The sequence below is a fragment of the Ambystoma mexicanum genome, chromosome 7p, assembly GCF_040938575.1.
Source record: "Ambystoma mexicanum isolate Mex_15411 chromosome 7p, UKY_AmexF1_1, whole genome shotgun sequence".
NCBI lineage: Eukaryota > Metazoa > Chordata > Amphibia > Caudata > Ambystomatidae > Ambystoma > Ambystoma mexicanum.
Window position 1 is genome coordinate 932,172,374 of NC_090939.1, and position 25,616 is coordinate 932,197,989.

A 25,616-nucleotide genomic window follows, 5' to 3' on the forward strand; every position below is an offset into this window, starting at 1 on the left:
AGATGCGGGTGGGATGAAAGTGCCCCACTTTGAGGGCTACTTCCTTAGTTGGGCAGTTGCAGCACATGATGTTCTGGTTAGGTGAAGTCTCACAGGACACATGGCGCAGAACCTGGACATTTCTGGCCAACCCAGATCCCTACTCAGTGCCTGTCCCCTTGGCAGGGATCATCAGTGAACAGCAGGGCACACTAGGACAGTATAGAAAACATTGGGAAGAAAAAGGAGTAGCCACGTTAGGGTATCTGGTAAAATGGTACCCTTTCACACCCTGGTCAGCGAATATGACACCCAGGAGGGTCAGTTTCTATTGTATTTAGGCATGGTCAAGAGAACTGAGAGGAGATGGCTGGGTCAGCAGAGAGAGAAAGGAACCAATGAGAAATTAGATACCATGTACGATGTGGCAGAAGAGGGACATATGGTCTCCAGAATATATTACCTTTATCTAAGCATCTTGGGAACAACAGAGCTGAAGGTGCATGATAAATGGGAGACAGACATAGGGAGAACCTTTACAGATGCAGAATGGGAGAGAGCACTGCTTTACACCAAAAAAGTATCAAGGGACGCCAGATTTAAACCCACCCAACTGTATGTAACGCATAGAGAATACATAACTCCACATAGGCTGTCTCTCATAGCGGGACAGGGACACTAGACTTGCCCAAAATGCACACAGGAAGGAGCAGACTTGATGCACATGTTTACGGGGTGTCCTATAGTGGAGAGGCATCCAAATGCAGATGTGGCCACCAGAATATTGCTTACTAGGCTTGTTCCCCAGGGGTTGAAGAATTACCAAGATGAAGGATCTGGTCTGTGCATTAGCGAAGCGTTGAATCGCCATGGCATGGAAATCGGCTAGAAGCCTGGTGGGCGGACCTAAGACGATAGTCATTAGCTGAGACAGCAGTGTGGCACTGAGCGCTGCAGAGAGGAACGCTTGGAAGGAGTGAGGGAGTCGCAGCATGGAACACTCTGACGCAGAAAATGTTTGCCTCTGAAGCAGTCGAGTCTCAATGAAGGTATATGTTTGGAGGAAGGTCAGTTACAGCACAAGAAGGAACAAATGGGAGAGGGACTGCATGAACTGGTCGCATGGAGAGTTGAGGGAAGCGGCGGTCTGATGGGAAACCAAAAATTGGGAGGAATGTTGACACCCCTTGGAAATGATTGAATTTCTATGCGCTGACGATGATGTAATGACATGGTGAGTTTTGTCTTGTAGTTGTTTGTTCATAAATAAAAACATGTTAAAAAAATGAAAAATAGTGGAGAGGCGAGAGTGAGGAGGAAGATTGTAGGGTGGAGGTGAAGAGAGGAACAGAGAAATAGAGAAGCGAGTATAAGGGAAAGCGAGCCAGTGGGTGGAAAAGGAGGAAGGAGAGGAAGAGGTTAAAAGGGAGAGTAACAGACTTACACAGGGAGAGTAAAAGTTGAGTGTGTGGAATGAGAAGATCACGTGGGACCTAAATGTCTGAAAGGTACAAACCCCTCAAGTTCTATCATCTCGGGGAACCTTTGAGCAGGGACACTGTAGATTGTTCCCTGAGGGAGTTAAGATCGATAAGGTGTTTGACTTTTGGCCATCACCTTGAGTTAAGCGGTTTATTTTCCTTGAGCCAAGCAGTTCATTTTTGTTTGGTTTTGTTTATTGAGATAGTAGAGGTTACCGATCTAGTGACAGCCTGGGGTTGAGAAACACCTGGGCTATGGAGGGGGAATGGCCCACACTAGACTAGAGAGAGAGGGACAGATACTAGCAAGCCCCTTTACAAAACAAAAAACTTAATCCGACAAAAACCCCTTGAACTGTCATTGGGAGTTGGTGTGTTCTTGATGCTATCTGTGTAACAGCCATTAAATACCTAGCCACTTACTCAGATGATCCCAAAGTATTAATATGTGTGAGTAGTTGTAAAGGGCACATCATAAAGTCTATGATAAGATCAATGGTTATTCAAATTACTAAAATGTACTGGCACCAGCTATCTGGCTTACTGATTCTTGTGCTCGTCTTTGCCTAACTCAGAGTGGGAGAGAAGTACTCCTATTCTGGCGTTGAAGGTCTGGCTTGGTTAGCTTTGCAGCACCGGGAAATTATGTTGGTAGCAAACATGGACTCTAGAAGTTAATTTAACCAAACAACTGGGCGTAATCCAGATAGCAATGTAACTGTGCAGAAAAGGAACACTTTTAAATATTGAAGAAAATATTGTATTGAGGCAAATGTATGCCCAGTTTTGAAGCTTGTTGAATTTTCAAAAAATGAGTACATTGTGTGCTATTATTTACATCTAAGTCTTACAATAGGTACTCAACTGCTTGTTTCAGTTGTTTTTAAAATCCTTGTTTGTGCATTTTCCTATTTCTAAAGCTTGCAAAGACGTCTCATGATCTCAGTAAAATGGCAACGATTTATCTTGTGGATGTGGACAAATTGAAGGTTTACACGCAATACTTCGACATCAGTTTCATTCCATCCACTGTATTTTTCTTCAATGGTCAACATATGAAAGTCGATTATGGGTAAGTTAAGTATTTTCTGCGTTCTTAAGCCAAAACCTCACCTTCTCGACAAGATGTCACTCCCTCCTTAATCCAACTGGTCTCTTGGACATCCTCTTCCACATCTTACCTCGCCTGAAAAACCCACACTTCCTACTTCCTGTTTTGTCCCTAAATCCCCCTACCTCGCCCTGGACTGGGTAAAACTGCCTGATCAGTCTGGCCCCGTCTTTCCCACCTGAGGGCACACACATTTGTACAAGCGAGGGCCTGTAAAACTGGGACACTCTCAATGTCGCAGCTCGCCTCTGGGTGGACTCTGGATGGCTTTGTGGCAGGCGCCCCCTCCCCCACTTGGCAAGGCTGTGGTATTAGCCTGGTCACTCGATATAGAACAGAAAGATCTGTTTGTACTGCACAGTGATTTTTAGAATATATTGGCTCCCATGGGTTGTAAAGTTAAGCTGCTGTCACAGTATGTGTGATTTTCATTCTTTTATTCTGCACGGTGCACAAGAAAGCCAAAATATGAAATAAGTCCACAGGACAGCGAAACCTGTGTCCCTCATCTCTTGTCTACAGTGGTTGCTGCTTTTTGGCCAACTATCTAGATCAGACTTGACAGGTCCTTTTCCCACAGCTAACAAAATGGTGTTCAACAAGTTCAGGTCGGTCCCTTGTGCTCCTTGGTTGGAGAACCTCTCAATAGGCTCCACCAACTTTAAGTAGTACTTGATTGCTTAGAGTTGGAGCTAGGATCTTCCACTACCACCATGTAGTCCTAAGAACCTCTCTGCCGTCCAGGTAGTACACTAAGTCCTTTTGGCTTCTTGAGGTCTCACTGCTCTATCTTCCTTTCTGGGCCCTGTTGCACCACCACCTGCCTTGGGCAAACCTGGCCCCTTTGTACCTTCTTGCTCTTACTTAACAGTGTCAGTGTGATTGTTCAGTCTGCCTTACCCAGTAGGCATTATCCCCAAGATGTACAATAACTACATCATACTAACAAACTTTGCATATAGTGAAATGTCTTTGTTTGTTGAACATCCTCGAGAGCAGGCTATATTTTACATTAGTCACATTTAAAGTGACACTGTAATTGTAGTATGTTTTTTAAACACTCTTTATTTACATTTTATTTGTAAATAAGGCAAACAACAAAATCAAGCCCAACATTTCTCCCCTGCATCCCCCTTTACCCTTTTTCAACCAATTTCCATGAGACCTCCTAAGCTTCATCCCTTTTTCACTCGTTGGCTACTCCCATTTCATGTGATTAACTAGCATCGTGTATCAATCCCACAAACCCTTCCATTCCCTTTTTCTTCCTTTCCTTTTCCTTTTCGTCTCGCCCTCCCCCTAACCCCACACCTCATGGTGGTTTCAGATTGTTGGGTACAGCCAGATCATTCAGCAACTGGCCCCAGCCTGCCGTTACCCCGTCCTCCTCTGTGTCAGCTCTCGCCCTCCTGCAATGTCTCCAGTTCGGCTATTCCCCATCTACGTGCATTTGCTTGCCACAGCGTCATGGATGGTCCTTGTGGAAGTTTCCATGCGATGGCCATGCAGCGTTTAGCTAATAGTCAGAATCTCACCGTCTTGTTCTGTGATTTATGCCTCTTTCCCTCTGAAATGATCCCCCATATGCATATTCTCGGGTTACATTCCAGTTTTGTCCCCAACAACCCATTCACCCCTTTAATCACTTTGTCCCAATAGTCGGCTATGACGCCACAATCCCATATAATATACCAGAATGCCTCTGGACCCCCTACCGCACCTTGGGCACTCATCAGTTAGGGTCCTTTTCATTGCCCGCAATCTAGTTGGGGTCACATATGTCCTATGCATGATGTTAAATTGGACCAGTTGGAATCTGGCATTCCATGACACCTTCTGGACTTGTTCCCATATTTTTGTCCATTCCTTCTCCGGTATCTGGTATCCCATATCCGCCTCCCACTTCCACTTTACCTTCAATTTCCCCCTAGGCTCCTCCTCCTCCTATAGGGCCTTGTAGATGTGTGAGACCCTTGCCTTCCCCCCTGTTTGCTCCAGAAGTACCCGCATTAGTGGACTTGCTTCCGGCTCTTCCGGAATTCCATCCCATATTTCCGCTAGTCTCCTAACTACTCCCCCATATGCCCAGAATAGTGCTTTGGTAATTCAAACTTCATGCACCATTCTGTGAATGTCAGCAGCTTCCCTCCCTCAAACAGGTCTCCCACCCCCCCGCCTCCCTTCTCCTGGAGCCTTTGTATCCCTGCTCTCCCTATCGCTTGCCTCCACTTCCGGTCTACCCCCCCAGGGTATGTTCCCCCCCGTAGAGCCCCGCGGGTCCCTTCTTCTGAACATATTTTCTCCATATCTCTCTGACTGCCTCAAACATGATTGTAGTCCCCTTATTCCCCATTGGGTTCCATAACAGTTCAATCCCTCTTAGATATGGTGGTAACTCCCCCACCCCACCAGCCCTTTCAGGACCCCCCACCCCCTAATCCCCTGGCTGTCCCCACTCCAAGACCATTTGCAACTGAGCTGCTATTAAATATTAAATATTTCTCATAGTCTGGTAGGCCTAGTCCGCCGTCCGCCCTTGGTCTCCATAATATTGCTAAGGACACCCTCCTCCTCCCTGTGTTCCATAATAGCTTCCCCACCCTACTATCCAGAATTTAAAAAATATTTTCTTCGCTACATACAGTATATTGGTAAAGAAATAAAGCACTCTTGGGAGGATCACCATTTTGCACAATGCCACTCTTCCCATCAGGGAGAGCGGTAGGCCCTTCCAAAATTGCACCGATTCTCCTATTCTCGATGGCGCCCTCCTTCCATTGTGTACAAAAGCTTCTTCCCTCTCATGAAATACCTGTATGCCTAAATATTTGAATGACTTTCTCCCATTGTATCCCCACCTCCTGTAAATCCCCCACCTGACACCCACGTAATCCTCCCAAGGGGAATAATAACAACAACTTATCCTTATTGATTCGAAAGCCTGACATTTGCAGAAAATTCTTTAGTACCTCCAACAGCATCTGGAGATTCTCCCGTGAGTTATTTACATACAGCAGTAAATCATCAGCATATAGAGATATTATTACTTTTATTATTATTATTATATGCCTCACCCCTCCAGCTTCGATCCCTGCTTCTATCATCTCCTGTCGTAAAAACCCTGCCAACAGCTCCAGGGCCAAAGGGAATAGTATTGGGGACACCGCACAACCCTGCCTTGTCCCTCTGCTTAGTTCCCATCTCCCCGAGACCCAGTCATTAGTCCTTACCATTGCTACTGGTTTGTTATAGAGCAGACCCAGCCATTTACAGATATTTTCCGCAAAACTGGCTACTCAAGGAGTTCGGAATAGCCACTTCCATTCCAGCGAGTCAAGCGCCTTCATGGCATCAAAGAAGGCAATCACCATGTCCTCCTTCTGGGATTTGATATGATCAATCATGTGATGGAGGCGACTGATATTACCTGTCGTAGTCCTTCCTCCAATAAATCCACATTGATCCTGGTGTACCAGTTCCGGAGCTACTCTCGCCATCCTGTTTGCCTGGATTTTCCCCAGGATGTTCCCGTCAATATTAAACAAGCAAATGGGACTGTGCGACATGCAATCCAATGGATCTTTCCCTTCCTTCAGGATTATCGTTATGATGGCTTCCCTCATGTACTCTGGGAGATCCCCCTTCTCAAAAGCCTCATCATACACCTTCTTGAGCCATGGGGCTGGAAGATCTATATATTCAGAACATAATTCTATAGGAAATCCATTGCTACCGGGCACCATGCCCTTCCTCATGGATCGCACCGCCCATCGGATAGCCCCTTCCTCTATTGGCGTCTCCAGTTCTTCCCTCATATCCACCCCTAGTTTTGGTAACCGAATCATGTCCAACTACCTCTTCCACATATCTCCCTTCGCTTGTATACAATTCCCTATAGAATTCCGTGAACGCCCTGTTAATCCGGTCCTGGTTATCCACTACTCGCCCCCCCCCTCTTATTTGGTCCTAATTTGTGTTACAACACACCTTAGTGTTTCCCTATTTATCAGCCAGGCCTCCCAGAGCACCCCTACTGATGTTACCGACCCCGCTTTTAACTCTAAGTAGCTTTCAATCCCCTTCCGTATTTCGTTGTTGAAGGCCCCATCTTCTAATGCCTCTCTCTGCATACGCCACACCCGTCGTGGTGGTCCCCTATCCCTCCTTTCAGCTTAGCCACCAAGGGGGGGGGGGAGTGATCTGAATATTCTGGCTCTTCAAATTGCTAACAATGTTCCCTCCGTGTCAATAGGTAATCCAAGCGCGAGTATGATCCATGTGCTCCCCGGTAGTACGGGAACCCCCTCTTCCCCATGCCTTTCTCTCCATATTTCCACCAGGTCTAACTGCTCCATTACCCTGTGAAGTGACACTGTCATTTGTTTTTTACCAGGCCCCGCTCCCCCTGTTCCTGTCATGATGCCTACCCCCGGGGACCCAGACCACGTCCAGCAACCCCAGAAGCAGGCATCAAGTTATCCTAAGCAAGCCCAACAACCCCTGTTAGGGGCTATTTGGGTCCAGTCCTGAGGCCTATGGCGCCAGGCTCATATGGAGAGTCAGTCCTGGTGCCATAGGCTCATAGATTAAAACTTACCTGATGCAGACCATGCTGCAAACTTATCTGATGCAGACTGTGCTGCAAGAGCTCCAAGCCAAAAGAGGCTTGGAAGGGACTACTTTACATAGGGACTATTTTTTACTCGGGCGGGGCTGGGGAGGAATACTTACCTGGGACTACTTTGGAGGCTATTTAAACCACGCCCAAAGAGCAGCACAGGCTTCGCTTTATTCTGCATCCAGAAGCGTAACGCTCACCGTGCCTGCAAGTCTGCATCCAGCCTTCTGCCATGCCCGCCTCGAGTTTGGAGCTCCTAGGAAAAGGAAGAAAGAAGGAGATTAGGTTAGAACAAGAGCAATACCTTAAATCCTTACCTGAATTCCCGATCCATCGCGCCTTCGAGCTGGAAGAAAGAAGTTATTTTATGTGCGTCGCCTCGCCTGCTGCACCGCCGCGCTGAACTCACCGGCCTTCGCAGCATCTTCACATTCCACCGCATCCTCCTACATGTTCCCGCCGCACTCCGGCACCTAAGGAGAAGACCAGAACAGCAAGGTGAGCCAAGGGAATACACAGAGGAATATTAGTTACCCCCCCCATAGACTTACCTGATTTTACCACCGGGTGTACTATTCCTCTTCACAGGTCGGCGCAGCTTCCACTGCATCTTTGCCGAACTCCGGCCACTAAGGGGAAAACAAAAGGACAGTAAGGTGAAATAAAGGGACTAACAAGGGGAACCCTCCTCACCACAATAGACTTACCTGATTTTACCGCCGGAGGTATTATTCCCCAAGACTTCATACTTTCTCTCAGCGCCTGAATAAGGAAGAAAGCAACAGGTTACATATTAACATTATTTTATCGAACTGTGTTGGAAAATACAAATCCTTACCAGAATACTACCGGTTGCCTCGAGGAACTCTTCATTAGGGTCAAGCTGCAACCTGCAAGGAATCGGACAAGAGTGAAAGTCAGGCATTTGAACTCTTACGAACTTTATACTTACGGCGTCTTGCCGGGAATCTCTGAGTCAATATTGTTCTTGAACTCACCAATTCCTTCGAGCCAGTGAAGCAACTGGTTATCAACGCGCCCCTGCGCTCAATGTAGGATGGAGAGCACATCTTTTCAAACCATCAGGTGAGACTATAAGAGGGGACATCAAAGGTGATCTGTGGGGAGAACAGCGGGGGTCGGGGGGGATTTACGCTCAACTCCAAGGGTGGTTAATTCCCTTTCTCCATTTGCAGAAGAATATTCCTACGGGCTATGCAAACGAAGCTAGGTGGGCCAGTCCAGTCCATCATCTCGGCCTTACGCGTCACATTGGTGGAGACCGCAGCTGTCCAGTTCCGATCGACGCCTCTGTGGGAGCCAGGTGAGCGTAACAGTTCCATCCAGATGACAGCTTAAATTCCCCCCCCCCATATGAACATTTTATCTCTGAATGCTCCTACCATGTAACACAGACGGGAAGTATTCCTTATCAATATTCCCACCTCCCCAAAATGACCACCGTCCTCCCCACCTCATCTTTCAGCACCCTTTCCACCTGTAGTGGCACCCCTGCGGCCACCCAGATCAGTACTCCCATTGCCTCTGATGAGTAAGAGGTGCCCACCATCTGCCACCCCATTTTCTCCCCAATGCCACTAGGTCCGCCTTACCCAGGTGTGTCTCCTGTATCAGGGCCACCTGTATCCCCCGGCTTTTCAGAAACTCTCCCACTCTGTTTCTTTTGTCTTGTTGCCAGCCCCCGAACATTACATGCCCCGATTTTTCAAACCTCTGGCCTCCATCATTGCTACGGTTTTTTATATCCTGTCCTCCCTCCTGGGTCCCCTTCCTATCCTCCCCCATCCTTCACCTGGCTATTCCACCATCCCTTCTTTTGCTGACATTCCTCTCTCTTTTCCAGTTTCATGTATCTCGGTGCTTGGTCTCCTACCAGTTCCCCCTATTCCCTCCCTATTCCCTCCCTGTCCCTTAACTGTACCCCAAACGTTAACATAAACATTGTCTTTGTTACTGCCGTATTGCCTGTGAGTGGGATTCCAAATCTGCCCACTTTACCCACTGATCGCTCCGTGTCACGACCCCACGTGCAGTCAAGCCCACCATGGCATCGATTTCCTTGTCAGTTTAATGGCCCCCACTCTTGTGCCTCCCGGAGCTTCCCTCTCCTGAGCACCTACTTCTTCAGATCCTCCTCCCGGTCCGTTGTGCTGGTCTCTGTGCTTCCCAGCCCTGCGGGTCCTCGCTCGGCAGTCCCGTCACGGCTATGAATCATCAGCAAGGCTCTGCTTAGTGAGAGCTCCTCTTGATCCTCCTAGTCTTCCGCAGACTCTGTGCAGATCACCTTCCACTGTTTCCTCTTTGTTTGTGTTGTTTTTTGTCCCCCTTTGTTTAGCACCACTTATCTTCTTTTCCGCTGTCCCGCCTCTTGCAGCGCTTCGGTTGCTCTCCGGACCGGGTCCACTCTGCCACGCTAGAGACCTTGCGTCCCTGGTCAGGTCTCCCACTGCAACTGCTGTTAGGAGGATTGCAGCGTAGCACCGCCTCTGCTTTGTCAGCTGCGTGATGCCCGTCGGCCAGGATGTTGTGCCCTCTTCCAGTTTTATAAGCCGCTCACGGACTAGATGCCGCCTGTACTCCGGCCCCCAGCTGCTATGTGTTGCCTTATGCTGCATGCCGGTCCCACATCGTCCTCCTTCCTCGGCTCTCTAGCTTTCCCCTCTATGGATATTTCTGCATGCGCTCTCACTGCCACTGTAATATCCCCTGACTGTCCTGCGATCGTGGCCCGTTCTGGGTGCCACTTACGAGCTGTCCTCAGACCGCTCCTTCAAGGCAACAACTTCGCAGATTCCAAATCCCCCGGGGGCCATCTTATTTTGATTTTCCTTTTTTCACCATCCTTTCGAACCCCAAGGGATTTCTATCTTCCGTTCCATCTCTTGCAGCTCAGACTCTGTCAGGATGTGCCTTCCCAAGTTCTCAGGCAAGGGACAGCTCTCCGGTCTCTTGTCTACGTCAAAAAGGTTAGGATTTGATCAGGATTTTAACGGGTAGAACCGGAGCTCAGGTGAATTACGTGCTTGTGCCTTGGCAATAAGCCACGCCCTCCCACCCCCCATAATTGTAGCATTTTATTTTGATTTATGCAGCACACTGCTACCATTTGGATGGTCTCCAGGCGCTCATGTTGCTCTGTAAGAAAGTGAGTGAAATAGGTTAGTGAGGGCCGAGGGATAGGGTAGAGGTTGTGCTGTCCTGTTGATGCTTACAGAACCAGGAGAAACTGGCATTTGTGTGTTTGCTTTCTGAGTGTGTTTTGATTGTGTGCACAGGGCTTGTTGTGTCTGTAAGGGTATGGTCCTGTGTCTGGGCTGTTTATTTATGGTTGTTCATTCTTGTGGCGGATGTGTGTTTTGGTGTGTAGTGTTGATAGCCCACTTGGGCGTGGGTGGTACTTGGTTGGGGTACATGCAGGAGAGCATATGGAGTTGTTAGTACAGTGGCAAACGTCAGAGCACAGCTAGTTTTTAACACAATGGCTATACATTAAAATGCACCAAAATTCAATATAGTAGCTATATTCTAAAATGCACCTACATTCAACACAGTGGCTGTACACAATACACCTAAATTCAACACAGTGGCTACACTCTAAAATGCAGCTAAGTTTAAATGCAGAGGTTATATACAAAATGCAACTAAATTCAATTCAAGAGACACAAATACAGCACTAGCTATGCAACCAAACAATCGTTGCTTACCTGGAAGTTGCTGTAGACAGCCTTTGAGGTCTGGCCGGGGCGCCGAGGGCAAACACGTGATGGAGGCGCCCTTTGCCTTTAGCCCTTAGCTGGCTGCCCAGGCAAGGCTGCCCTGGGGCTTTCGGCTAAGAGAGTTTCCTCGACGCTCCAGCCAATCGGGCAGGCTGTGGGTGGGGCAGGAGATGGTGCAGAGGGATTAACGGGGAGGAGTGGGAGGTTTGGGCAAGCGGATGCAGCATGTATGGGGAAGAAAAGATGTCGGCCACAAGCGAAGGCTATGAGTTCACTCGGAGCTTAAAGGCCCCAGTTCAGAAATAATGTGTTATTTAAGTGCATCATCTGTGCTTTTCTAAGATTCCTCAGTTCTTCAGTGCCCCTCACAGGTGGTATGTTATTTCAGAGTTTATGGATTCTTGAATTCAACAAATATCCCCATGGGGTCTCCTGTCTTATTGTTGTTCTCATATATGCATATAGAAAATGACATGTTATAAATTGATGACAGGGTTACAATTGGTTCTTAATAAGAAAGATTACTAGGATGAGGTGCATATTAATATTTTTGGTAACTATTTTGGGTTGTCTGAGCCTGCTTGTTTCCAAATATGACAGTAGGTAAACTTTGGTTATTACTATAAATAAGCACTCAATAAGATGGTCATTCCGTATAAGGTATGCCATTAAAAACCTAAAGACAGCACTGCTGTAGAAAACAAAAAAGTAAACTCAACCTACTGTATTACAATAGTGTGTTTGATCCCTCATGCAGCTCACCAGCCCAAAGTACAACTGTGATGCATTGGATAGGAAAAACAGTGATGCTATTCTATTATTATTATTTTCTATTTCTTTCTGTTTTTTTTAGGTCTCCAGACCACACAAAGTTTGTGGGGAGTTTCAAAACAAAGCAAGATTTTGTAGATCTCATTGAGGTCATTTACCGTGGAGCGATGCGTGGGAAACTCATTGTGCGAAGTCCTATTGATCACAGGAATGTTCCCAAGTATGATCTTCTCTATCAGGGAATTTAACAAGATCACGCAAGGACTGAAACATTTTCACAAACTTTCATGTCTCCAGTTCAGAAACTTGAGTTAATGTGCCTATAAACCTATTGGAAAAACACCCACTGCAGAATTGTAACTGAAATCGAATGGGGAAACACACGAACCTTCACAGGCTTTGTTGTCTATGCCTTTGATAAAACCTTTATGAAGTAACATGTCAAACAAATTTACCTAAAAATTAAACCATTCTTAAAATAAAGCACTGATCACATATCTCTAATGCCAAAATAGTCTACAGTGAATGCCCATTATCTGATTTGCTCTGTTGCTAGCTCATTATTTCTAGCGATATTGTTTTACGTTGATGAGCAACAAGGAAAAATAAGCAAAAATGATTAGATTTAAATTAATAATTAAAAAATTCAAACATGTTTTCCTAAGGGATAATTTGCCTTGGGGACTTGTTTTTTCGTTCAGAGATAACAATACACCCAAAAATTATTCCTAAGAAGACTGTTGTTTAAATCATTTTATGGGAAATTTGAAGTAGTATTTTCAGCATTGTAAATGGTGTTACCTGATTGTGTGGCAGAAAACTATGTTCTATCTGGGCTCTGCTTTATGTGAATAAGGCTGTGGTCTGGTTTGCTGTTTTGGAAAAGCTTCTGCTCAATCAAAAATCTTTAAATGAAAAGGAAAGTTATATGTTTAATGTTTGTAAAAAAAAATGTATTTAGTGTTTGATTAAAATATCTATGTTTGAAATAATACAATTGCCAACAGTTTCCCTTGCCCAAGGTGGGTGCTACTTAGATGTGCTCTCGCTGGGGTCAACTCCATTACAAGAAATTATTTGTTAAAATTAGCTAAAAGGGACCATACATTCTGAAGAGCTATATATAGGTTACTTCATTTGTTGCACCAGGATTATCGATCAGTTTGTGAAGGTGTTTTTCTTTTTTACTTAAGAAATGTGTACTTTGTGAATTAGAAACCGTGAACGTTTTGTAATTTATAAACATCTAGCCAGGATGCTCCTTTGAAAGACTTGTACTGGTGTGTTGGCATCATGGAAGGAAACACAGACAACAGATTCAATATGTAACAAATTGCTTTATTAACGTAAATGTCAAGATGGTGTAAGGCTTAACATGCCCTATGCTAAGGTGCGATTTCCCTACTAAAAGAAACTAAGGATAGTCTGTGTCGGTAAGTTGAAATGAAAAGTCTGTCTGTGTCCAAAACCTATGCTTGCCCTCAAAACTAAGACAAAACAATGTCTAGGGATGTCAACCATAAACTAAACAGTGTTCCAAAAGTAAAGTTCTGAGCTATTTTCAGCTAAAGCTTATTTGTCGGCTTCTTTTCCCCAATGTCATCCAGTTCACCAGTGTTCAAGTTACCTTCTTTCGGATTTAAAGTAATATAGTTCCATACCTTTGTAAATATCAGAATGCCCTTCCCCAAGTTCAATATAGTTCCAGGGCAGCATGCCTCAGGGTTTCCTTCCCCAAATTCAATATCAAAAAGATGTCACAAAAAGAAGTATCTTTAAACAGTTTCAACAATTCTTCACAGCTCAGTGTTCCTTTCCTGAAGTCTTCTATGCACCACTAGTAGTTTTCCTTTTGACACAATAGCAGGTTTCCTTGTTAGCAAATATGTATGGTTTCTTTGGTATTGGTGTAGTTGTTAGACCACACGGCCCACCCATCACAGGTCACGCAACCAGGAACCTTGAATTCTCTTTAACCGTTCAACATTCAACATGTAGAAGTTCCATGGTCCTGGCGCACCTGTCAGATCATAAGATCCACCCGTTATAGGTCATGCAACTAGGAATCTTAAGTTCTTTTTGAGTGACGGGGGGCACCTTTGGACACTGACGGGCATGGCAGCTTGAGCGAAGAGCTCCATGCTCATCTGAAGATCCTGCAGTAAAATCCTGCGGTTCGAGGCAGCACTTCGTGAAGCTCGTACCAGTTTCGTGCAGCTGAGGGTGTACGACACTTGTGGAGTCATTGCTACCTGGGTTGGTGCAGTCTATCCCGGTACACAGCGATCGGGGAGTTTACGGGCCAAAATTGGGACGGGATGCGGCTGGGAGACAGACACCCTTCTGCCCTGCCTGGCTCCTCCAAGGTGCGGTGTTCGTGAGCCGGTTCATCCCAACCCAACTGCACCTGCCGGTCGTGATATTGACGGCATTCGAAATCCGGAGAAGGAGGTGCGTCTGTGATAATACACAGCAGGGTGAGCCACCATAACAACAGCGATGCAGCAGACGAGCCCCGGGCGGAGCCGGAGCTCTGCCAGTGATTGCAGGGTGAGCCACTATAACACCGGCGACGCAGCAGACAAGACCCGGACAGAGCCGGAGCTCTGCCAGTGATTTCAGGCTAGCCAGGACACTGGGCCAGACCGGTGGGCGGCCCCTCCCCGTTGGGCCCGTGTGCGTTGTGTGCGATGGTGCAGCCCATTGGGTCGAGGGAGGCCCGAACACTGTGCAGCAGGTAGGAGGGGAGGAGAGCAGTGCCCCGGGCCTGGGAGACTCTGCCCCCAGTTGGAGGGAGGAACGGGGCTGTGGCGGCATAAACCTAACGTCCGGGCCCTGGGGGTCCCAGGCCCAAACAGATCACTGGGCCCCCGTGTCTACACATAAAGGGGAGGAGGTGCGAGGACTGGAGCAACCGCCAGAAATTTGTACTGCAGGTGCACCCCGCACCGGTGGCAGTTCACTCTCCTCAGCCCAGGGGTCTCATTTTGCCAGTGAATATTAGCACCTAAACCCAAGGAGAGGCAAAGGGCTCTGGGTGGTAGAGAAGCTGCGGCCAACTCAATCCGAGCTGAGACACGGGATGATCAGAGTCCCATTAGGAGCTGGGCATCCACATGAAAACGGGGCACAAGCAATACCCCCGTACCCACAGATACCAGGCCAGCAACGTGACGGCCCGGGGGGTTGTTCCCAACTCATATGGGTGAAAGAGCCGATCAGCCTGGGGAATTAATACGGCACTATTCACTATTCGGTACCCGGCCCGTAAGGCGGATAAAGGGAATAGCAGATAGCTTATACCTGCCCTAATCATCCGGATCTGTTACGTGGCAACATAACTACTTCCTGCTGAGTTTTTGAACTTGCATACACATAGTGGTGCGCAGTCGCACTGGGTCATGCCAAGAGGCAACAGGGACGCATGGATGCTTTTGCTAGCCCCAACATGGCGGTGGAGGAAAATGGGCCCCCGCAGGTGAGACCTTCTGGCGCAACGACAACCGGGGAGGACGGAGCAGACCCCTATATGGTGGTGCTCAAGGTGGGCTTCGCCTCAGTGAACAATAGGCTGGATGATATTGTCAGCAATATCTCTGCGATCAAATCAGATCTAAAGATTGGAATAACAGAGTTTCTGAGGCTGAGACCAGAATAGGGGCTCTGGAGGATTCATTAGCAAAGCATGGCAAAGACATAGTGGAAATTTAGAAGAGCTTGAGGGTGATGTAAGCAAAGTGCGATGACCTGGAATCAAGGTCACGCCGAAACAACATTTGGGTGGTCGGGCTGACTGAAAAGACGCTAAATGCCCCTATGGAACTCTACCTCAAGGAAGTGTTATGATCTATACTATCAGAAGCCCAGTTCTCCCAACAATTCCTCGTTGAGAGAGCACATAGATCCTTAGCCCCACCGCCGCCAACTGTCATTGCACGTCTGCTCAACTACTGTGATAGAGACCTGATCCTCTGGCTCTCCAGGGAGAAGGGTATGTTGTCGTTTGATTCCTCCAGAGTCCATATATATATATCCAGATTTCTCCAGCAGTGTTCAGGCGGGCCGCCGCTTGTTCGACCAAGTTAAAAAAGCCCTTAAAGCCAGATCAGTTGCATATGCCATGTTATTTCCTGCAAAACTCTGCCTGCAGCATGCTGGAAGAGCTAATTTCTTTGAATCGCCCGAGGAAGCCATGGGATACATTGAGCGAAACATCCCTCTGAATCCGAACCGGAAGTACCCACTGAACCCTTCTAATACCTGGAGAAAGGCTCCGAAGTTGGATAAGAGAAAGGACAACAATAAGGTACAAACCGATTGATGTGCGCGCAGCAGCTCTGCCTAGGGCGAACCAGACAGTATATTGGTGTGGCGCACGTGCAGCGTCACCCACTGTTGCAGAGGTTGCAAGTTAGAAAAGGGCTTACACGGCCCAGTTGGGGGGGATGGTGAGGGTGGGGCTGGAGGGGGGGGTAGTACAGGCCAGTTGCCTTTTCATGGAAATGGTTTGTAATACTGCAAAGATTCATAAGGTATGTGAAATCACATGGGTGGAAGTTAGGGGTTTGTTATCTTTAAAAAACGGATGAATACGCAGCACCAGCAGAGTCCCGTACATGCCATGAAGTGCAGGAATTGCATTAGCACGCACCAGGGATGACAGCACACAGTCTGACACAAGGTATTAGATTCCTGTCCTGGAATATCAGAGGCTTGCAAATCCTATTAAAGCTAGGAAGGTCCTGGCCTACGGGAACGGGCACAGGATAGACCTCCTCCTCCTTCAAGAAACGCTTGCCACTGTCAACATTTTGGATACCTTCGCACGGAACTGGGGTCAGCAAAGAGTGGCAACGGACTACTCCACCCAGGCTAGAGGGGTACTAACAGTGATGCATAAACGGGTTGGGCTCCAGATAATTAAGTCTAAGGTTGATGCTGAAGGGCAATACGTGATTGTGTGGGGGTCAATGTATGGTAGGGAGCTGATCCTGCTTAACACATACGGCCCAAATGTGGACAGATACTAGCCCTAATTTCCCTGGTGGGAGAAGCAAGAGTGATATGGGGAGGGGGGGGTCAATACAATTCTAGATCCTGCAAAAGACGGGTCATCTACGGGACACAGGAGTTGCACCAAATTGGCTCGAATTATACTTCAAGCCATGTCCACATCACACTTCGCAGACGCCTGGAGAGAGCTCCACACTCTCCAACAGGAATTTACATTCCATTCACATGTACACGCATCCAGTTACCATATAAATTATTGGCTGTGCTCCCACAAACTGGTCCCGAATATAGGGGAATGTATCATACTTCCACGCACTCTATCGGATCATTCCCCCGTTGTCCTAGAGGTGAACTTGGCGGACTCAGCTCAATTCCCCCGAATTTGGCGTATGCCGCCAGACTTGCTGAGAGACAAAACCCTACTAGAGCCGTTGCAAAATGAAGTGATAGTCTTCTTTGACCGTAACATGGGTACAGTGAGCTCGGTCACAATGGTTTGGGAGACCTTTAAGGTTTGGCTGAGAGGTCATATCATGTCCCTGGTACACAGCACTCTCAGAGAGGTCAGAATGGAATTTACACAAGCAGAACATACACTGAAAGAGCTTGAGGAAGTACACGCACGGGCACCAGAAGCTGGGACAATGGCTCCTCTGCAACGATAGCTGGCGGAATTTGGAGCATTGGCGGAGCGAGAAGTTCTCTATATGTAACAACCAGTTAAAGCCAGAAGATGCGGGGAAGGGAATAAGGCGGGTAAAACCCTAGCCAACCTCATCGAAGCAGAACATGGGGTCAAATTTATCACTAGCATTAATGATCTGGATGAGAACACACATACAGATCCCCGCAAAGTGAACAATGTGTTTGTCAACTTCTACACTAGGCTGTACGCCAATGCTGACCTAGTATCTCCAGATGGACTCCAGACTTGCATGGACTCATTCCCGCTCCCCTCATTGGCACCTGAAGATAGCTATGCTTTGGATGTCCCATTGAGGCTTGAAGAGGTCGAGAAGGCTTTTATGGACCTGCAGGCGGGGAAAGCACCTGGGCTAGATGGGATCCCGGCTGATATGTATAAAATATTCAATGCGTAACTTGCCCCCTAACTACTAGGGGTTTGGGAAGAATCACTGAGCAAAGGAGCATGTCAGAATCCATGAGGGAATCTGTGATAACGGTGCTGCTCAAACGGCTTAAGCCCCCCCCCCACGATGCGGCCTCATATACACCCCTGTCGTTAATTAATGCGGATACAAAAATATTTGCTAAAGCTATAGCAAATCGACTACTGCTCTATATGCAGAAATTAGTGCACCCCGACCAATCCGGTTTTATTCCCTCCCGATCCACTACCCTAAACCTGCATAGATTTTTTTGCGATTACCTCCCAACTAGACTCAAATGTGAAAGCAGTGGCTGTGGTGCTAGACGCCGAAAAAGCGTTTGATTCTGTCTCGTGGAATTCCATGTATGCCATATTACGAAAGATGGGGTTCGGACCCGAGTTCCTGGGCTTTATACGAATGTTGTATACAAATCCAACTGCCAAAATCCGTACCAACAATACCCTGTCATATAGTTCCAAATTTTACAGAGGCACAAGACAGGGGTGCCCTCTGTCTCCCCTTATTATTGCATTAACGATGGAAGGTGTGACAGCGCTGCTGCGCTATAAGCACTCCAAGAGGGGAATCCGCATAAGAGGGGCCCCACAATTCATATCACTATATGCTGATGATACGATCCTCTATATTAGAGACCCAGAGTCTAACCTAGCCCCAGTAATGCAAGAAATAACAAAATTCGCAAGGTTCTTTGGATACAAAATGAATCAATCCAAATCCGAAATTATCCCTCTAGCCCAATGTATGCTACAATCGGCAGCCAAGTCACGTTTCCGATGGTCCCCGACAACAGCGCGCTACCTTGGTATAATACTGGCAGTATATAAACGTACCCTTTACACCCAAAACTATGAACCATTTCTAACCCACCTGGAGTTTAAACTGAAGACTTGGAGCAAGCTTCCAATATCCACGTATGGCCGTATAGCCCTGCTAAAAATGGTAGTGGTTCCCAAATTATTATTTTGTTTCGTAATATACCCATATGGCCGGGACGACCATTCTTTGACAAGATGCAGAAATTAGCCATTGGTTTCGTATGGTGCGGGGGCGCAGTGAGAATGAGCCTGCCGAGATTGTGTGAAAAATATGACAGACAGTTTAGCCGCTCTGGACTTTCTCCTGTACTACTATGCAGCCCAGGCGCACTTTGCTAAATACTGGTCCGTCTCTACTGAACAATATGCGCACATACAGGCTGAAAAGTTTGCAGCCGCCCCCTATAACCTTCAAAACATGATATTCGCCCCAACAGGGAGGGTGGGGGACACGGTAGACCCACTGTACTCTACTGTGCAGGCCTGGTCTAAAATATTTGACAAAGTGGGATGCGCGAACCCATGCTGGCCTCACTCCTCCTTATGGCATCATCCAACCATTGAACTTACAATGGACACTACGCTATAGAAGAAGTGGGACCCGCGGAAGGAGATGAGGTTGGGTGACCTTTTTCCTGAAGGGAAGTTTGTGTCTCTGGAGGATGTCCAGAACAAGGTGGGGAAAAACCTCAACTTAACAATGTAATATCATCGCCTAAAAGCTGCATGCCGATCCAAATGGCCGTCATTCCCGGATGAGCCCAAAATCCACCAGTTTCTCTCGGATGTCTTCACACAAGAGGGGTTTATGGGCAACATAGCCACGCTATATAGGGCAGTACAAACACACACTCCGTCCAAAAATAAAATTAAAGAGAAGTGGGCATCACAATCGAAGAACAGTAATGGGCAAAATACTGTCACTTCACCAAATCTATTTCCATATGTACCAATTTCAGATTGATTCAGTTTAAAATACTAAACCACCTGCACATCACCCCGAGTAAAGAGTCCAGGTTCGACCCGCGAAACCGGCTCGATGTCTGAAATGTGATACCATGGCAGCAAATTTGTTCCATGTGTACTGGAACTGCCTGCCGATTAGACGATACTGGGAGGACATTGTCACTACCCTCAGAGAAATAACGTACCTACACATACCAGCAAGGCCACTGAAGTATCTACTGGGCGATATTGGAAAGGTTTCAGAGAAAATACGTCGATTTTTTTGAGGTGGCGGGCGCGGTAGCTCAAAGAAATATGCTGAAGAACTGGAAAGCAAAGGGCCCCCCCCCCTCTGTGCAGGCATGGCTGCGAGACTTGATGTATGTTCATGAATGTGAGGAGAACTGTCAGAGGAATAAATGCCACCTCCAGACCAAAAGACATTTGGGGTCCCCTGAGGAGCTATTTAAACTCCACTCAGACGGAGCAGGAGTTGGATGATGAACAATCAGATGGTTAATTTCATATGAGTCCCTACTAAGGCCTTCACATTGTGGTATATTCATGTGCGTATGTCCGGGGCTTCTAATTCTGTTTTTGCTATATTGTATTGGTCAGTTGCAAAATTAAGTTTAAAAAAAAAGTTATTTTTGAGTGACTTAATATTGAATCAACATGTGGTTTCTTAAGTGCAGCTCCAAAACAAACACTTCCTCTGACTTGACTTTAATTCTGCAGCCAGAGTCCATTATTTTTTTAGTTTTCTATTTTCTTTCAGCAGGTTCGTTATTTTCATTCAGTTTCTTTATTCAATATTAGCAGGCTTGCTATTTCATTCAGTTCGGTATTCAATATTAGCAGTTTTCCAGTTTTCCTGCTTCATTCAGTTCAGTATTTTGCAGTTTTGCTGCTTCATTCAATTTGATATTCAATAATAGTTTTGCTATTTCATTTAGTTCAATAACAGTTTTGCTGCTTTTCGCGCCACTTGCTGTCCATTCATTCATGTAACTTCATAGTTCCATTGGTAACCGAAGTATTCACTCCTTTGGTGCTGTTTACCACCTTTACAGCCCACCTGGAGCACCCTGGTCTCTGGGTAACTTCCTGTTACGTCTCGCTTCAGGCAGCCGACACTGTGGTCCAGATGGAGGAGAATTTCTTTGTTGTTTTGTTTAGCCAATGTTCCAAGGGGTCTTTCCAACTTGGCTGCTACTGTGCTTTGCAGCGCTCTAGCTTTGCCAGCGAGAGCGTGCCCGGATGGTGGACGTCACTCCAATGGCAATGTGGTCCCGTTGGCATTCAGTACATGAACGAATGAGTTAGGAGCCAAGATACGTTGCTACATCGCTGCAGAACGCTTGTGAATGCTATATTCTGTTTCTTGGCTATTTTCAAGCTATCCTTCGCTCTACCTTCTTTCCCTCGCTCTCTGGGTAACTATATTTCCGCTTCCATAGAATCCGCTTCCAGTGCTCTTCGTATAACAAAGCCAGTCTAGTTCCTGCTGACTCTGCCCATTGTCCCGAGTTCATGGTACTGTTTACACTTTGTACGAATACTTGTGCCTACTAGTGAGAGGCACTTTAACATCACGCTAATCGCTGTTTCCTCTTGCAGTATCACGAAGACTAATCCACTACTAGGACCCTGCTTCCCTACGAAGATCTACACTACAGCAGATAGCCCTGTAGACTAACGCTAAACATAGTGTGGCACACCACATGATTTTCTTCCCATTGGAAGGTTTCCCTGGAGTCTCTAAGTTCCTGCCCTAAGACTCTTGCTGTCAACACTAACTGCTGCATTTGAGAAACCAGTCCATTGTAAGTACTTACTCTTACCTTTGGAATAGATAATACTAACACTTCCCCAGCACCCACTGGTTGTTGGCCTCTTCCTCCGGTGGCCCTTGCTGCTGTCCTTATTCCCTCTGACTGGTGCTTCGAATTCTGCAAGACCCGCTCGGACAGGGAGAGGAGCTTGATCGGCGTAGGTTGCCTCATGGCTTCTGCGAGGCCAGGCACAGCGTCCTTGATGTTTGTGCCATGTCACAGCTCCTTTTGCTCCCACTTCATACGGGAGTCTACTATTTGCACACAGAAGGCTTCCCTTCGTTTGAGGTTGTCGGCTGGCATCCTGCTTCATCGTTGCATCCCACCAGTGCTGCCTCCGGATTCCCTGGGTATAGTAGCAATCTCTGGCAAAGTTTCCCAGGTCCCTCCTTCCTCTCCTTTCTGCTGCTGCTTCTGTGCTTTGCCTTTTATACATATGTGGTCCTTCAATGGGCTGCAGGTATGTTCCATCATTCAATGCTGCCTGACTCCGATTAAGAGGGCATGCCTGACCTTCATACCTTTCATGCATCTTCTTCGTCCCAGTACCAAAGTGGTGAGAGTGATGAGTGTTGTTCATTACTACTTTGCTTCTTCTTATCTCAGTACTGTCGGGTACCCCAAGAGGGGAAAGAAGGGCAGCTGATCTACAGTAGCCCATAAATGTTTGGGGCGGGGGTTGGTGAGACTGGTTGTCACTAGGATAGGGGGGATACTGTGTCTCGCCTAAAGGTACCCCATTCCTAATCCTGCTCCTCTTTCTAGTGCGACTGGGTTGATATCTCCTGTCCTTCTCAGGATAATGGGATATGGGGAACAATATCCCATAACCGCCCCTGGGAGAGGGGTTCCTTCCTGAAAGATGGGTAAAAGGGCATCCCACAGGTCCTCCCTCGCTTGTCTACCTCCAGGGGCAGGATCCAAAAGTGATGGCTTTTCCTTTGCCACCTGGGTTAGAGGATGCAAGGGGAGTGGAGTGAAAATACCTTCAGGTTTCTCCCAGTACCTAAACAAAAAACTCAAGTCTCCACATGTCTGAGTACCTGCAGAAGCTGCATTTACAAAAAGTAAACAAACGTTGGAAGAATGTGTATTTGAACAAATGCTTTTAAAATTAGTAACAAAATCTTAAAAAGTGGATGAGGGGAGAGTTGGGGGTTGTTATGTTTGTTGAAAAATTCAATAAAAAGAGTTTTTAAAAAAAGTGGTGCAGTACATTAACATAGAACATTTTCCAAAAATAGCTTTTTGATCATAAGGAGGACACTATACTGAAACCACAAACCATTAAGAGCTTATCAAGTGTCATTCTCTTCAGAATCCATTAAGTACTGTCATTGCCAATGGATCATTGAACAACTCGGGTCTCGAGAAATAAGGTTCAGACAGTTTTACAGTCCAGGGCTTGGAATGAAAAAGTTAAACTGAGGGAGTTCTTATAGTTAAAAGGGAGCAATTCCAGCTTGCTCGAGGTCCTGTACAATCCTTAGGGGAGGCACCACCAAATACAACTTCAGTTTTACACTTAATTTGTGACCTAATTTAAACTCTTTCAGTTCCAGGAAGCAGACTTGCATCAGTGTATCAAGAGCCAGACCTTTGTTCTTATGTAATGGAGGGTATGCCCAGTTTATCCTATGTAATTCCAGTCAGACACCCAAGAGCGCCTGACAGAGGTCAGTTATGTACTGCTCTAGTTGATCAGTGGACACATCCAAAGTGTACAAGGCTCATCCTTTCCCAGTTTTCTAAATCCTCCTATTTTTCTCATACCTGTGTCTGTTGAGACAACTGCACCACCAACCTAGTTAGTGTTTGGCTTGGTCATTCGTTACTTCCGTTGACGGATCAAAAACCGGAATTAAGGCATCCAACCATATACTAATGACACACCAGACACAAGGATTCAAAGTCAAATATATTTATTCAATAACAGCATTTGATCAAATGGATCTCAGCACCCCACGGCGTGTAAGGCAAACACCGTGAAGAGAGAGAGAGCATCAGTACAACAGTCACATATATGGCAAACTTCACAGCATTAGAAGGCATTGCCCGGCCCCATTTCTTCAGACATCATCAGGCTAGGGCTCAAGGGGTTACTGCGTAATTCATTCTAATGAAACATTATACATTCATGCCGCCAGTGCCAAGACCATTTACTATCTGAAACCGGGTGCATCTGGACAGAGGAAAGCATATCATGTTCCATATAACGAAGTGGCATTCCTTGCTTTATCAGCAAACGTTATCGTTCTGTGCTAAGGTCAGACAGTTCTGAAGCAGAAATGAATAACCGCTCCCGCTGCGGAGCACATACAGCCATACATAATTCTTTCTAGCTGCCTGCTATAATAGCCTAACAAGACTGGATGGCACCTGGGTTTGCTGATTAGCCGTGCTCATGTACAGCTTCAAGGTTCTCTCATTATAAGACCAGCAATTCATTAAGCAGCTTGGCATTCCTAACTATGTAAGCAACTCAAAGTTCAAGCAGCGGTCTGTTTCTGTGCTCAAGCTGAAAACCAGAATATATATGACGAGCAGAGAGCAGAACAAAACTGAAGATGCCCCCCCATTACACAAAATGGCTTCTCGAGCAATGGTTCCAGGTTCACATGTTGTGACATTATTTCATGATGCGAAAGTGATGCGAGTGTGCTTAGGCCAACACATAATCAGACGGCATAGTTGCATTTATATTTTCACACCATAATCCATGCCTCAACCTCCACCAAGCTTGCTTCTAATCTCAGTATGTGGTTTAGATGACCAACTGGTTCCGACTCCCGCCACTGCACTCTCAGCGTAGGGCCACTATTTCTTGTTTTTGTAACTGAAAGAGAAGTCTTAAGAACACCTTCAGTAACTGGTGCACACTGATTCATGGCAGCTATATCACTTGCAGTCTTCAATACAGGATCCTTGATTGCCATGACTTGCTTCTTGACTAACTCATGGTGCATGTCCTTAATGTTTGAGCCTTTAGTCTCCTGTAATGCAGATGCCATTGAAGACCACCGTGCATAATGAAAGCATAAATTGTCATGGTGAAAAATCCTGTAAGCCTGTGTATGCACCAAATATACAACACATTGTTTTAACATACTTTTCCTGGAATTAAAATGAATGTAGAGCTGCAAATTGAATGTCTCATATAAGCACCTACACACTCTGAGCTTGCTGCACTGCTTTGCCAATCATATCCTTGGATATTCTAGAGAATGATCCAATGCGTTTGTCAGCCGAGGAATTACTTTCTCAGTTGGATGTATTACATCAACATACTTCAGTATGGCTCTGAGAGACTGCTGCAGCTATTTCCCATTGGTTTTATTTTTCTCCAAGATGAGGGGGAAATGTCCTTATGCCCACTCTTCTTAAGGGAATCAAATGATATAAAAGAGAGGAGGTGGCATTCTCTTGCTATGCTGTTGCCTACTGGAATATGTGAAGGATCCTACAGATCCCTCATTAAAACCCTGCCTAAAGTCTCCTCCCAGGTGGACACGGGAGGGCAGACGGTTCCTGATCCCAACCCTGGGGGTGGTGTACGGCGGATCACCTGGGTGGATACAGGGCCCAGGGTAGTGAGGAGATTCTGTGGGATGAGTGTAACGCTCACCTGGTTCCCACGGGGGCGCTGGTCTAGTCTCGATTGCTGTGGCCTCTTCTAGCGTGATGCGCAGGACCCGGAACACCGATTGGACAGGACCTCCAAATCGTGCTTGCCTGGCCCGTAGGAATAGCCTTCTGCAGATGAGAAAGGGGATTAACAGTCTGCAGAATAGTGTGCTAGCTCCCCCCTTTCCCCCTTCGTTCCTCTCTAACTTCCTCCAAACCCCGGTTTAAGCTCACCTTATGGTTTGGAAGGATGAACTCTCCATCCTACTTCTGGTGCAGGGGCGCGCGTTCGTCCAGTTACTTCACTGGTTTTCAGAATGGCGCTGGCAAAATCCACTTGACTTTCCTGAGCGATGCGCCGTAAGTATGAAAGTTCAAAGTTCAAGTGAGGCCCCCTTTATGTTGTCTTTCTAACCTGTGATCTGTCCTTTATTTCAGGTGCAGAATGAAGGCGATGCGTCGAGGGGTTAAACTGCCGAGGTGAGTAGTGATGAGGGCGATCCCTCTAAATGTCCTTATCATTCCCCAGAAATGTCTCTTGTCCTTTCCCCATA

General features: G+C 46.6%; 2 protein-coding genes across 6 annotated transcripts in view; one reads left to right on the top strand and one right to left on the bottom strand.

Moving 5' to 3' along the window:
* The window catches only part of LOC138526462 (thioredoxin-like protein 4B), a 71,224-nt gene extending 58,530 nt beyond the window's left edge, over positions 1-12,694 (top strand). For 2 of the 4 annotated variants that reach the window (XM_069637247.1, XM_069637246.1), the window contains exons 3-4: positions 2,381-2,532; positions 11,780-12,201. In XM_069637247.1, the coding sequence (XP_069493348.1) occupies positions 2,381-2,532; positions 11,780-11,945 (318 nt within the window). In that variant the 3' untranslated portion in view covers positions 11,946-12,201. Of the gene's footprint in view, positions 1-2,380; positions 2,533-11,779 lie in introns of all 4 variants that reach the window. The other 2 variants (XM_069637248.1, XM_069637249.1) reach the window with 1 other exon arrangement.
* The window catches only part of TRMT10C (tRNA methyltransferase 10C, mitochondrial RNase P subunit), a 150,079-nt gene that overhangs the window by 112,499 nt on the left and 11,964 nt on the right, over positions 1-25,616 (bottom strand). The gene's annotated exons all lie outside the window — the stretch shown is intronic.